The 12,908-nt window shown below is 39.7% G+C and overlaps 1 protein-coding gene across 1 annotated transcript in view; it reads left to right on the forward strand.

The window, feature by feature from the left end:
- Window positions 1–4,328, forward strand: part of EFHB (EF-hand domain family member B) — a 50,599-nt gene extending 46,271 nt beyond the window's left edge. The window contains exons 12-13 of the mRNA XM_068547301.1: window positions 900–1,081; window positions 4,116–4,328. Of these exons, the coding sequence (XP_068403402.1) occupies window positions 900–1,081; window positions 4,116–4,289 (356 nt within the window). The 3' untranslated portion in view covers window positions 4,290–4,328. The remainder of the gene's footprint in view (window positions 1–899; window positions 1,082–4,115) is intronic.
- The last annotated feature ends 8,580 nt before the right edge of the window (window positions 4,329–12,908 follow it).

The raw sequence follows: 12,908 nt of genomic DNA on the forward strand, positions 1-12,908 counted from the left end.
TTCATAGACATGCTTTACATTCTGTTGTGATGAGAGCTTGCTACTTGCTTTGGAAAAGTGTTGCCCAATAGAAATACAACTGGTGTTGTATGTTTTTTTTTTTTTTTAATTTATTATTTATTTTTGGCTGCGTTGGGGCTTCCTTGCTGCGTGCAGGCCTTCTCTAGTTGTGGCGAGCAGGGGCTACTCTTCATTGTGGTGCGTGGGCTTCTCATTGAGGTGGCTTCTCTTGTTGCAGAGCATGGGCTCTAGGCGCGCGGGCTTCAGTAGTTGTGCCTCGCAGGCTCTGGAGCGCAGGCTCAGTAGTTGTGGTGCAAGGGCTTAGCTGCTCCGCGGCATATGGGATCTTCCTGGACCAGGGCTCGAACCTGTGTCTCCTGCATTGGCAAGTGGATTCTTAACCACTGCTCCACCAGAGAAGTCCTGGTGTCATATGTATTTAAAAAATTTTAGTAGCCACATTAAGAAGAAGGAAACAGGTGGTATTAACTTTAATAGTATATTGGGAATTCCCTGGCAGTCCAGTGGTTAGGGCTTGGTGTTTTCACTGCTGAGGCCCGGGTTCAATCCCTGGTCAGGGAACTAAGTTCCTGAATGCTGCATGGCGTGGCCAAAAGAAAAAAACATTTTTTTAATAGTGTGTAAATATATATATATATATATATATTTTATGTACAATATGTATCTCCAAAGTACTATCATCTCAACAAGGAATCAATATAAAATGATTAATTAAATGTCTCACATTCTTTTTTTGGGTACTACATCTTTGGAATTGTGTATTTTACACTCAGAGCAGAGCTCAGTTTGGACTAGCCACATTTCCAGTGCTCAGTAGCCACATGGTTGGTGGCGGCTGTATTTAGAATGTCTGTTTTCCTCCCCCATCCATGTCCTAGGTTATCCCATCTACGGTGTTCCAACCATTCGGTCCGATATTCCCGCCCCCCAAATTCGCCGCATCAGTGACAGAACCAATTATGGTGAAGAGGGAAATGCCTATTCATTGCTGCATCCTACCATCTTTGGCCAGAAAGGATTGTTTGAAAGAGACTTCTTCAAGACCAGATCCAAAAAAGAGGTACAACATGTGATTTCAAAAGGGTTGAAAGAAAGGCCAACTACACACAAAGGTGGAAATGTTTATTTGCTTGAGCGTTTATATTACAAAAGTCATCAGGAGCACCCCGCCCCCCTCCCCGAATTAGGATTCTTGAGGATAATGTTCAATTTGGTTGTGATATTTGGTACAATTCTTGAAGTAGAATTTACTCTAATAAGAAGCATTACACTCACATCATATATTCACTATGACCTATGTATAAGAAGAAAAATGTTTTCCTAAGATATTCAACACTATTCTTCGTTGAGTAAAAGCAAAGAGGCTCAATCCCTTCCTTGTGTAAGTACCCTTGTGGTCGTGGGTCTCCAAAACCAAAGAGTAAGTGTGAGGAGGCCCACTCTGCCATCCTTATGAGCTGCTATCTCAGATTATCTGCAACAAGCACTGATTTAAAATGTTCTGTCCTGTTGCCACGTGTCAGCCCATGTATCTTGTTTTTTCACTCGGTAAACATGGTCTTCATGCCCCAGGTGATTTTCTTCCTAGGTTGGTTATAAAGCAGGTGCAACCGGCTAGGCCAGAATAGCCATTGGGGTTCTGAGGGCCGAGGAGTAATGGCAGGTCTTGGTCAGAGCAGCCTGTCTAGATCTGCCATTGTGGAAAGCAGGCTGTGATCAAGGGAGCAATTGCTTCTTTGAACTTTCAAATCCAGAGCTAGAAATGATGTGAACAGATGTGTGATGCTTTCTGGGACTTCACATGCAGGGTTGATGGCTTGCAAACTTGCAAACTTAGTAACAGATTCATTCCAATGATTCATTTCCACTGAGGTGGGGGAGAGGAGGGGAGAAACTCAGAGGAAGATGCCTGCTGGCTGGTCCCAAAGAAGGAACCCAGGCTCCACCACAGAGGGTCAGAGAAGAAACATTTGCAGACTGTATTTTCTCTTCCCTCAGTCACTCTAAAGGGCCTATGAAATAGGGCTTCAGGGCCACCAAAAGAAACAAAAATCTCCTGCTTGTTTCCTGATGCCTAAAATTCTTTTAACTAGGAAGTCATCCTTTATCTCACAATTCTAGGTAGGAAGTAAGAACCCAGAGGCCTGCACATATAGTATTCCAACTAAATGACATTCTAGAAAAGGCAAAACAATGGAGAAAGTAGAAAGACCGTTGGTTGCCAGAGAGTTGGAGAGAAAAAGGGAAGGATGAATAGGTGCAGCACAGAGGATCTTTAGGGCAGTGAAACTATTTTGTGTGATACCATAATGGTGGATACGTGTTATTATACATTTGTCAAAACCCATAGATTATGCAACACAGAGAGTGAACCCTCATGTGAACTATGGACTTTGGTTAATAATAATGTATCAATAGTGGCTCATCAACTGTAACAAATATACCGCACTAATGCAAGATGTTACTAACAGGGGAAAAGAGGGGTCAAGTGATAGAGCATACAGGAACTCTCTATAATTTCTGCTCGATTTTTCTAAAAACCTAAAACTGCTCTAAAAAATAAAGTCTATTAAAGAAAAAAAAAAAAAAGAACCCAGAGACCTGGTTGGAGTAATAACGTCACCTTGAGAATAGATGGGTTTCTGTAAAAGTGTTAGCTAATCAATACACGAGGATGGAAAGCTGAACGAGGGTAGGAATGCCTCCCAAAGAGTTGGGAAGGAAGCAGGGGAGAAGGGCTGGGCTGCCCAAGAACGCACCTCAGGGCTTCACTCTGCAGGGACATTTTTTTTTTTTTTTTTTGGCTGCACCACATGGCATGCGGGATCTTAGTTCCCTGGCCAGGGACTGAACCCGAGACCCCTACAGTGGAAGCGTGGAGTCTTAACCACTGGACCGCCAGGGAAGTCCCTGCAGGGACTTTCTTTACCTGTCACTGGGTGGAGGAAAATAGCAACTATACACGGGTGCCTTGAGGCGCTTCTGCTGTGTAGCTGCTGCCCCTGACAGCACGGATCTCCTGAATTTCAAGTGTATTTGATTATATTGTTAATTTCCCACAAGGCACATCATATCTAGGGGACCTTTTAATTGTTAAGATTTAGTTTAATAGAGGTATTCTGCGGCTCTTCTATTTCTTTGGCTTTCCTATTCACTGTCTAACCTTTCATTCCATTTCCCTCTTTGCTTCCCTCCTGTATGCTTCATAGTAAATGTCTTTCCTCTTTTAAATTTAGTTTCATTTTTTTTTTTTTCAAATCTTTTCTTCCCTCTACTCATTCTAATATTTCTTCCCACTACCGGTTCTTATCTTTCATTTCTTATATTTTCCCTGGGACATATAAAGCATGTTTCCCCCCTCCCTTTATCTCTTTTACTAATTATCACTGAAGAGAGATGATTAATAACCAAAGTTTGCTGGTTTTCAATACGCTCAGATTTTAGTCTGCTCACTCGCTCGCGCATGCACTATCTCTCCGACATTTGCACACCCCCAGCTATAATTAAAGCTTACAACAGGCCAGTTAGAGACATTCCATAAATGTTCTTTATCTTTTGGCCACGTGGCTCGTGGGATCTTAGTTCCCCGACCAGGGATCGAACATGTGTCCCCTGCAGTGGAAGCACACTGGACCGCCAGGGAAGTCCCATAAATATTCTTATTTTAAAGAAGAGAAACTAATATGCAAGGGGTTTAGATAACATACATAAGAGGTGACTGGGATGGAAATCAAATCCAGCAAGTCTTCTAGCTTTAACTCTTTTACACTTTCTGCTTGAATTTGGCCACCTCCCTTTAAAATAAACAGAAACACTTAGAGTTGAAAGTAATTTTGTATACTGGCTAGTAGAGTTGAATATGCTCATATTCATTCATATTAGCAAAACGATTCCTGAGCTGAAAGTACTGGAATTTTAATATTGGCTTATTATACGTAATAAGCCCTCCTCCCCCACCACACACACACATGCACACATCTTTTTTGGGGATAAGTGTCCATAGTCTTAGATATTATAAAGATATTTTTGAAAATACAAACTGAAAAACACATAAATATTAGCCTGACTTTCAAAGTTTTTTTTTTTTCCCCTAGATTGCAGAGATATTATGTAACATTGGTGTCAAGCTTTCGGAGGATGAATTTGAAAATGTATGGAATCTTGCATCAGAAAAACATCACCGGGGAGAAGTTTGTGTTGAGAATATCAGAAATGTTCTGAATGAGTTACAACACGCAGACTGGACCAAGTGCAAAACAGCCACGTGATCTTTGTGGAGTTCATTCATTTACACCAAAGAATTGTTAAATCCGTGTTCATCTAAAATGTTCAGTCCATTCTTGTTTTAGATATTATAATTCAGCAATCACTGTCATAGGGCTTATATGCCTGGATGCGTTGCTAATAAATGAGATCTTGGACTTTAAACTTTATTTTCTTGTTTTCTATAAAGCACCAAAGAATTTGCCAAGCACTTGGAGTTAACCTTTAAGCTCACCAAAGGCATAGCTCAGAATGACGCTGGAAGTTTGTCATGTTTAGTGTGCTTAAGAATGCTGTGTTTGAGTGGGTGGCCTGATATTCAAAGTCTGGTTTGTGATACCAGGTTCACAAAATTCTGCCTTCAACATTTTGTTATTTTTCTCTTTAGGTGTCACTGTGACACAACTGAAGCTTAATGGGCTTTTAAGTCTCTGTCAGCACCTGGGGAAAAAAGACTTAATCACAAGGAGCAGAATTTTGGGAATAAAAACTTGAGTTCCAACAACGACATGATGTCTGGTAGCTTTTCACATCTTTTTATGGCCGGAAAAGCATATTGTCCTTGGAGTATCTGAAGAGGACATAGCTGACCACACTGTTAGATGTAGCTTTAGAGAGTTATTGTAGCAAATTGTGCTGAATCATTCCCTCCCTCCTGTCTCGGCTCTTTGATATACAAATGTGATGCCTGGGCGGGATGAGATCCGGATGGTGATGGGGAAGTGGGAGCCCGGTCCAGCGTGTTCTTTCTGTGCATCAGGAAAGCCCCAGGGTGGGTTGAATCCATGACCGAAGCTTTCTCAGCAATATCACTTGATGAATTGAATGATCAATAGCATGTATTCTACCAGTATTTCTCTGTGATAGACCTTCACATTTTGTTGTTTGGTTTTTGTCTATTAGTCTAAAAAAATTACTCTTTAACTTAGATGTTGTGGTTATTCTGTAGGCTACTGTTACTTAAAAAAAAAAAAAACAAACAACTAAGGTTCAAAAGATTGCTTTACCCAATCCCTAGGAAAAATTTGTATAATCCATTTATTTTATAGGTAATTTATGTGAAAAATTTTAACTTTTTATTTTGAAATGATTTTAGACTTCCAGAAGATTTGCACAAGTAGCACGAAGAATTATGCAGGGGTGGGCTGGAGCCTGCTCCTACTGTCCACTGCAGTCAACTGTGGGCATTTCTTCCCAGCACTGTGTCCGTGACCCCATGTTGGTAGCCTGAAACCAGCTACAGTGAGAGTATTTACACTAAGCAAACCAACACATGCTACAGATCGGGGATCCCCACCCTTCCCAAAGAACATTTACAAGCACATCTACATCTATCTGTCTATCTATTTCCCTGTCTATCTATCTATTTCCCTGCCTATCTATCTATCTATCTATCTATCTATCTATCTATCTATCTATCTATCTATCTATCTATCATCTATCATCTATCTATCTATCTATTTACCTACCGACTTATCTATCATCTATCTTCCTATCTATCCATCCATCCATCCATCCACCTACCTACATACCTATATATGTCTCTATCTATCCATCTATCTTCGTATCTATTTATCTATCCATCCATCTACCTACCTATGTCTCTATCTATGTCTCTATCTATGTCTCTATCTATCTATCTATCTATCTATCTATCTATCTATCTATCTATCTATCTATCATCTATCTATCTATCTGATCTATCATCTGTCTATTCACCCATCTATTGACAGAGGCAGGCTCCTTGACCAAACTTTAGTCAGGCTCCTTTGAACCCTTTTCTCAATTAGGTTTTGACCTTGGGCTTCTGTGTCTGTCCTTCCTGGGCCTGCATTCCACAGTTTTAGCAAGAATCTTGCTAAGTCAGTTTACAGAGAATCCTCCCATCGTCGATATCTGATTACCCTCCATATCTGATGAAATTCTTCATCCCCCAACTATGATGTATTAACGTTGGCCTGCTTTTTTTTTTTTTTGGATAGCTATTATAAAATGTTTATTATTGATTTGTATTTACTTCCTGAATTTTTTCTTTTGAATTTTATTTTATTTTTTTATACAGCAGGTTCTTATTAGGCATCAATTTTATACACATCAGTGTATACATGTCAATCCCAATCGCCCAATTCACCACACCACCATCCCCACCCCCCCGTGGCTTTCCCCACTTGGTGTCCATACATTTGTTCTCTACATCTGTGTCTCAACTTCTGCCCTGCAAACCAGTTCATCTGTACCATTTTTCTAGGTTCCATATACATGCGTTAATATTCGATATTCGTTTTTCTCTTTCTGACTCACTTCACTCTGTATGACAGTCTCTAGATCCATCCACGTCTCAACAAATGACTCAATTTCGTTCCTTTTTATAGCTGAGTAATATTCCATTGTATATATGTATCACATCTTCTTTATCCATTTGTCGATCAGCATTGCTTCCATGACCTAGCTATTGTAAATAGTGCTGCAAGGAACATTGGGGTGCATATGTCTTTTTGAATTATGGTTTTCTCTGGGTATATGCCTAGTAGTGGGATTGCTGGGTCACATGGTAATTCTATTTTTAGTTTTTTAAGGAAGTTCCATACTGTTCTCCATAGTGGCTGTATCAATTTACATTCCCACCAACAGTGCAAGAGGGTTCCCTTTCCTCCACCTCCTCTCCAGCATTTGGTGTTTGTAAATTTTCTGATGATGCCCATTCTAACTGGTGTGAGGTAATACTTCATTGTAGTTTGGATTTGCATTTCTCTAAAAATTAGTGATGTTGAGCAGCTCTTCACTTGCTTCATGGCCATCTGTATGTCTTCTTTGGAGACATGTCTATTTAGGTCTTCTGCCCATTTTTGGATTGGGTTGTTTGTTTCTTTAATATTGAGCTCCATGAGTTGTTCATATATATTGGAGATTAATCCTTTGTCCGTTGATTCGTTTGCAAATATTTCTCCCATTCTGAGGGTTGTCTTTTCGTCTTGTTTATGGTTTCCTCTGCTGTGCAAAAGCTTTTAAGTTTCATTAGGTCCCATTTGTTTATTTTTGTTTTTATTTCCATTACTCTAGGAGGTGGATCAAAAAAGATCTTGGTGTGATTTATGTCAAAGAGTGTTCTTCCTATGTTTTCCTCTAATAGTTTTATAGTGTCCGGTCTTACAGTTAGGTCTCGAATCCATTTTGAGTTTATTTTTGTGTATGGTGTTAGGGAGTGTTCTAATTTCATCCTTTTACATGTAGCTGCCTAGTTTTCCCAGCACCACTTACTGAAGAGACTGTCTTTTCACCATTGTATATCCTTGCCTCCTTTGTCATAGATTAGTTGACCATAGGTGCCTGGGTTTATCTCTGGGCTTTCTATCTTGTTCTATTGATTTATGTTTCTGTTTTTGTGCCACTACCATATTGTCTTGATTACTGTAGCTTTGTAGTATAGTCTGAAGTCAGGGAGTCTGATTCCTCCAGCTCCGTTTTTTTCCCTCAAGACTGCTTTGGCTATTTGGGGTCTTTTGTGTCTCCATACAGATTTCAAGATTTTTTGTTCTAGTCCCGTAAAAAATGCCATTGTTAATTTGATAGGGATTGCATTGAATCTGTAGATTGCTTTGGGTAGTATAGTCATTTTCACAATATTGATTCTTCCAATCCAAGAACATGGTATATCTCTCCATCTGTTGGTATCATCTTTAATTTCTTTCATCAGTGTCTTATAGTTTTCTGCCTACAGGTCTTTTGCCTCCCTAGGTAGGTTTATTCCTAGGTATTTTATTCTTTTGTTGCAATGGTAAATGGGAGTGTTTCCTTAATTTCTCTTTCAGATTTTTCATCATTAGTGTATCGGAATGCAAGAGATTTCTGTGCATTAATTTTGTATCATGCAACTTTACCAAATTCATTGATTAGCTCTAGTAGTTTTCTGGTGGCATTTTTAGGATTCTCTATGTATAGTATCATGTCATCTGCAAACAGTGACAGATTTACTTCTTCTTTTCCAATTTGCATTCCTTTTATTTCTTTTTCTTCTCTGATTGCCGTGGCTAGGACTTCCAAAACTATGTTGAATTATAATGGTGAGAGTGGATATCCTTGTGTTGTTCCTGATCTTAGAGGAAATGCTTTCAGTTTTTCACCATTGAGAATGATGTTTGCTGTGGGTTTGTCATATATGGCCTTTATTATGCTGAGGTAGGTTCCCTCTATGCCCACTTTCTGGAGAGTTTTCATCATAAATGGGTGTTGAAATTTGTCAAAAGCTTTTTCTGCATCTATTGAGATGATCATATGGTTTTTATACTTCAATTTGTTAATATGGTGTATCACACTGATTGATTTGCATATATTGAAGAATCCTTGCATCCCTGGGATAAATCCCACTTGATCATGGTGTATGATCCTTTTAATGTGTTGTTGGATTCTGTTTGCTAGTATTTTGTTCAGGATTTTTGCATGTATATTCATCAGTGATATTGGTTTGTAATTTTCTTTTTTTGTAGTATCTTTGTCTGGTTTTGGTATCAGGGTGATGTTGGCCTCATAGAATGAGTTTGGGAGTGTTCCTTCCTCGGCAATTTTTGGGAAGAGTTTGAGAAGGAAGCGTGTTAGCTCTTGTCTAAATGTTTGATAGAATTCACCTGTGAAGCCATCTGGTCCTGGACTTTTGTTTGTTGGAAGATTTTTAGTCACAGTTTCAATTTCATTACTTGGGATTGGTCTGTTCATATTTTCTATTTCTTCCTGGTTCAGTCTTGGAATGTTATACTTTTCTAAGAATCTGTCCATTTCTTCCAGGTTGTCCATTTTGTTGTCATAGAGTTGCTTGTAGTAGTCTCTTAGGATGTTTTGTATTTCTGCGGTGTCAGTTGTAACTTCTCCTTTTTCATTTCTAATTGTATTGATTTGAGTCCTCTCCCTCTTTTTCTTGGTGAATCTGGCTAATGGTTTATCAATTTTGTTTATCTTCTCAAAGAACCAGCTTTTAGTTTTATTGATATTTGCTATTGTTTTCTTTCTTTCTATTTCATTTATTTCTGCTCTGATCTTTATGATTTCTTTCCTTCAGCTAACTTGGGTTTTGTTTGTTCCTCTTTATCTAGTTCCTTTAGGTGTAAGGTTAGATTGTTTATTTGAGATTTTTCTTGTTTCTTGAGGTAGGCTTGTATACCTATAAACTTTCCTCTTAGAACTGCTTTTGCTGCATCCCATAGGTTTTGGATTGTCATGTTTTCTTTGTCATTTGTCTCTAGGTATTTTTTGATTTCCTCTCTGATTTCTTCAGTGATCTCTCGGTTATTTAGTAACGTATTGTTTAGCCTCCATGTGTTTGTGTTTTTTACGTTTTTTTCCCTGTAATTCATTTCTAATCTCATAGCGTTGTGGTCAGAAAAGATGTCTGATATGATTTCAATTTTCTTAAATTTACTGAGGCTTGATTTATGACCCAAGATGTGATCTATCCTGGAGAATGTTCCGTGCGCACTTGAGAAGAAAGTGTAATCTGCTGTTTTTGGATGGAATGTCCTTTAAATATCAATTAAATCTATCTGGTCTATTGTGTCATTTAAAGCTTCTGTTTCCTTATTTATTTTCATTTTGGATGATCTGTGCATTGGTGTAAGTGAGGTGTTAAAGTCCCCTTTAGTGTAAAATAGTGTTAAAGTAACACTATTACTGTGTTACTGTTGATTTCCTCTTTTTTAGCTGTTAGCAGTTGCCTTATGTATTGAGGTGCTCCTATGTTGGGTGCATATATATTTATAATTGTTATATCTTCTTCTTGGATTGATCCCTTGATCACTATGTAGTGTCCTTCCTTGTCTCTTGTAACGTTCTTTATTTTAAAGTCTATTTTATCTGAGTATTGCTACTCCAGCTTTCTTTTGATTTCCATTGGCATGGAATATCTTTTTCCATCCCCTCACTTTCAGTCTGTATGTGTCTCTAGTTCTGAAGTGGGTCTCTTGTAGACAGCATATATATGGGTCTTGTTTTTGTATCCATTTAGCAAGCCCGTGTCTTTTGGTTGGAGAATTTAATCCATTCACGTTTAAGGTAATTATCGTTATGTATGTTCCTATGACCATTTTCTTAATTGTTTTGGGTTTGTTTTTATAGCTTCTCTTCTTCTCTTGTGTTTCCCACTTAGAGGAAATCCTTTAGCATTTGTTGTAGAGCTGGTTTGGTGGTGCTGAATTCTCTTAGCTTTTGCTTGTTTGTAAAGCTTTTGATTTCTCCATTGAATCTCAATGAGATACTTGCTGGGTAGAGTAATCTCAGTTGTAGGTTCTTCCCTTTCACCACTTTAAGTATATCATGACACTCCCTTCTGGCTTGTAGAGTTTCTGCTGAGAAATCAGCTGTTAACCTTATGGGAGTTCCCTTGTATGTTATTTGTCATTTTTCCCTTGCTCCTTTCAGTAATTTTTCTTTGTCTTTAATTTTTGCCACTTTGATTACTATGCATCTCGGCGTGTTTCTCCGTGGGTTTATCCTGTATGGGACTCGCTGCGCTTCCTCATCTTGGGTGGCTATTTCCTTTCCTATGTTAGGGAAGTTTTTGACTATAATCTCTTCAAATATTTTCTCTGGTCCTTTCTCTCTCTTCTCCTTCTGGGACCCGTATAATGCAAATGTTGTTGCATTTAATGTTGTCCTAGAGGTTTCTTAGGCTGTCTTCATTTCTTTTCATTCTTTTTTCTTTATTCTGTTCCGCAGCCGTGAATTCCATCATTCTGTCTTCCAGGTCACTTTTCCATTCTTCTGCCTCAGTTATTCTGCTATTGATTCCTTCTAGTGTAGTTTTCATTTCAGTTATTGTATTGTTCATCTCTGTTTGTTTGTTCTTTAATTCTTCTAGGTCTTTGTTAAACATTTCTTGCATCTTCTTGATCTTTGCCTCCATTGTTTTTCCGAGGTCCTGGATCATCTTCACTATCATTATTCTGAATTCTTTTTCTGGCAGGTTGCCTATCTCCACTTCATTTAGTTGTTTTTCTGAGGTTTTATCTTGTTCCTTCGTCTGGTACATAGCCCTCTGCTTTTTCATCTTGTCTATCTTTCTGTGAATGTGGTTTTTGTTCCACAGGCTGCAGGATTGTAGTTCTTCTTGCTTCTGCTCTCTACCCTCTGGTGGATGAGGCTATCTAAGAGGCTTGTGGAAGTTTCCTGATGGGAGGGACTGGTGGTGGGTAGAGCTGACTGTTGCTCTGGTGGGCAGAGCTTAGTAAAACTTTAATCCACTTGACTGTTGATGGGTGGGGCTGGGTTCCCTCCCTGTTAGTTGTTTGACCTGAGGCAACCCAACACTGGAGACTACCTGGGGTCTTTTGTGGGGCTAATGACAGACTCTGGGAGGGCTCATGCCAAGAAGTTCTTCCCAGAACTTCTGCCTCCAGTGTTCTTTTCCTCATGGTGAGCCATAGCCACCTTCACCTCTGCAGAAGACCCTCCAACACTAGCAGGTAGGTCTGGTTCAGTCTCCCCTGGGGTCACTGCTCCTCTCCCTGGGTCTTGATGTGCACACTGCTTTTTGTGTGCCCTCCACAAGTGGAGTCTCTGTTTCCCCCAGTCCTGTCGAAGTCCTGCAATCCAATCCCACTAGCCTTCAAAGTCAGATTCTCTAGGAAGTCCTCCTCCTTTTGCCGGACCCCCAGGTTGGGAAGCCTGACATGGGGCTCAGAACCTTCACTCCAGTGGGTTGACTTCTGTGGTATAAGTGTTCTCCAGTCTGTGAGTCACCCACCTAGCAGTTATGGGATTTGATTTTACACTGATTGTGCCCCTCCTACCATCTCATTGTGGCTTCTCCTTTGTCTTTGGAATGTGGGGTATCTTTTTTGGTGAGTCCCAGTCTCTTCCTGTTGATGATTATCCAGCAGCTAGTTGTGATTCTGGTGTTCTCGCAAGAGGGGGTGAGAACACGTCCTTCTACTCCTTGGCCTGCTTTTGGCAAAAACTCCTGTTAAGTCAGCTTAGCAAGAATTCCCCCTACCCTGATGTCTCCTCTTAATATCTTTCTGTCCACTGACCTCCCTTGGTTATAAATCTCTTCTTTTCCTTGTTTTATTCAAAACTGAGCCCAGTTTTATACTGAGGTCCCTTTCCCCCTATTGCAATAGTTCCTGGATAAAATCTGTCTTTTGCTGCTTTAGCTAATTTCCAGCTCTGTCTTCTTTAATTCCATCCATCCACCCATCTGTAAAAATGAATACAGGAAAACCTCATTCAAAAGGAGTCAGGAAGTTCTGAAGGGGAAGCTCTCATGCACATCCTACTCTTTGCAGCTAACTTCACATACCCCTGCAGGAAAAAGCTTGCTTCACATACCCCAGCAGGAAGAAGGAAGATTTTTCCCCTTTCCCAGCAACAGCCCCGCCAGTGAGGAACCACCGCAACTCAATGAGAAGTTGCCATGGTGCCTAACTCTCAATCTCCTCCAATGAGCTTCTGTTCAAAACGGCCCCTTTCAACTTTCTCCTTTCCTCTATAGACAAATGCTCTTCTCTTTTGTTCTCCAGACTTGCCTATGGTTCGCCATAGTTTGCATGACCAGAATTGCAATTCCTCTGCTTTTCTCAGCTAAACACGATTTTGCTGGATAAATCACTTACCTTTTTGTTTTAAAGGTTGACACATCT

The sequence above is a fragment of the Eschrichtius robustus genome, chromosome 6, assembly GCF_028021215.1.
Source record: "Eschrichtius robustus isolate mEscRob2 chromosome 6, mEscRob2.pri, whole genome shotgun sequence".
In the NCBI taxonomy this organism is placed as follows: domain Eukaryota; kingdom Metazoa; phylum Chordata; class Mammalia; order Artiodactyla; family Eschrichtiidae; genus Eschrichtius; species Eschrichtius robustus.